Here is a 1,892-nt window from a genome sequence, read left to right on the forward strand (position 1 = left end):
GAGAGCCGGGTGGTGAGTGCAGGCCCCCTCCTGCTGGCTGGGAACAGGGGGACACCCTCAGCCATTGTGCCCTCCTTCTCTTGTAGGGTCCACGAGGGCCACCTGGTCCCCCAGGGCCACCTGGGGTTCCTGGTTTGCCTGGAGAGCCGGGACGATTTGGGATGAACCGCACGGACCTGCCAGGACCGCCAGGACTGCCGGGCAGGGACGGGACCCCTGGGCCCCCAGGGCCAGAGGTAAGTGCATGGGGTGGCCAAGGAGACCCATCACAAGGGCACCCCGCGGTGGTGGGGCCGTAACCGCACCCTGTGTGGTGGGGGGTTCTGTGCCTACCGGCCCCACAGGGTCTCCCTGAGCTGGAGCCAGCTCTTGGGCATCTTGCAGGGTCAAAAAAAATGGAAGAGATGGGGCAGCCGGGCAGCCAGGGCCCAAAGGAGAGCGGGTGAGTGGTCCCTGTCCCATGTCCCCCTGGGGCTCTCCCGTGGGGCAGATGGCACCACTGGGGTGCTGCGGCAGCTGCTGCTCGGTCCCCTGGCACATCTCCAGGAGGTCCTGTCTCCCTCCATCCCTGGACCGTAGAACGTCAACCTGCTCCTGAAGCAAGACAGCTTCTTCACAAAGTCTTTTCCTCCTCCTCCTCCCCAGGGCGATGTAGGCGACCTCGGCCTCCCGGGTGCACCAGGACCCAAGGTACTGTGCTGGGGCGGGTTTCTTGGAGGGGCGTCTCATGCACATTGCAAGCCTGGAGGCAGGGATGCTGCTTAGGGGGCCGCCTCGTGCCAGAGCGGGGAAGGGGATGCTGGTATTTGGGTTCCTCCCAGCGCAGAGCAGTGGCTGCAGTTCGAGGGGGCATGGACCACCCCCAGGATGCTCGCTGGGCTCCTGCCACCCCCACCTGGCTTGGGTCCAGGCACTGCTACTTCGAGAACTGGGCAGGCAAGCTGAATGGGGTGCTTGAAGTCACAGAAGAGGGTTTGATGGGGGGCTTTTGGGTGCCTGTACCCCACTGGGAAACACCCCATCTTCTGCACATCACTCTCCTGCCTGCCCACAGGAGCTTCTTTCTGCCCCGCAGCCCCGGGAGGGAGGTAAAGGCTTGCAGGGACACACGCGATCACCCTCCCCTCCCTCAGGGACCAGGCTGCCCCTTGGGATGACCTGGGCTGGGGCCAAGAGACTCAAGAATTAAGGTTTCTTAATGTTGCCGACATCAGAGGGTAGATGAGGTGACAGCGGGCGTAAGGACCGACCCTGCAAAGCGCAAGGGTGCCTGTCAGCATCCAGTGCTGAGCTCTGCCGCCGCGTCGGAGCCGGCGATGTGTGTGAAATAAAAATCACATTTGTGATTTCAGACCAGCCTCTGCTGGCCACCGTGCACATTGCACGGGGAGCCGGGTCGCGTGAGGACAGCTGGAGCCGTGGATCCCACATCCTGCAAAGAAGGAATATCCGTGCCTTATCCCAAGAGGCAGTTTGGGGATGCAGGAGGGGATGTGCTGCCCTCCACTTGCAGACTCCAGGCAGGGACTGTTGTCACCTTGTCTCATCTGTCACCTGTTATTTTCTTGTCCCTTTTGCAGGGCAGCAAGGGAGAAATGGGAGCCCGGGAGAACCGGGCTTAGCTGGCCTTCCTGGGCCCATGGGACCCCGAGGGCAGCCAGGGCCCCCCGGTCCCCCGGGACCACCTGGGCCGGGCTATGAGGCTGGATTTGTAAGTGATGGTTCCTTTGATGGGGGTGGGATGAGCCGGAGTGGGAGGCAGATGTGGCTCAGTTGCTTCTCCCCCCCCCTCACCTAGAGTGACATGGAGGGCTCGGGGCTGCCGTTCGCTGCCAGCTCCCCGGGACCACCCGGAGCCGAAGGACCACAGGGCACTCCCCTTTTCCCCCCCC

At 63.4% G+C, this 1,892-nt stretch overlaps 1 protein-coding gene across 1 annotated transcript in view; it reads left to right on the forward strand.

Moving 5' to 3' along the window:
• Positions 1 to 1,892, forward strand: part of LOC104505741 (collagen alpha-1(XVIII) chain-like) — a gene marked incomplete at both ends in the record, with an annotated part of 7,827 nt that overhangs the window by 1,792 nt on the left and 4,143 nt on the right. The window contains 6 exon segments of the mRNA XM_010146433.1: positions 48 to 295; positions 385 to 442; positions 646 to 690; positions 1,085 to 1,094; positions 1,581 to 1,711; positions 1,799 to 1,866. Coding sequence (XP_010144735.1) covers positions 48 to 295; positions 385 to 442; positions 646 to 690; positions 1,085 to 1,094; positions 1,581 to 1,711; positions 1,799 to 1,866 — 560 coding nt within the window.

This window comes from Eurypyga helias, unplaced genomic scaffold, assembly GCF_000690775.1.
Source record: "Eurypyga helias isolate BGI_N326 unplaced genomic scaffold, ASM69077v1 scaffold27252, whole genome shotgun sequence".
Lineage (NCBI taxonomy): Eukaryota > Metazoa > Chordata > Aves > Eurypygiformes > Eurypygidae > Eurypyga > Eurypyga helias.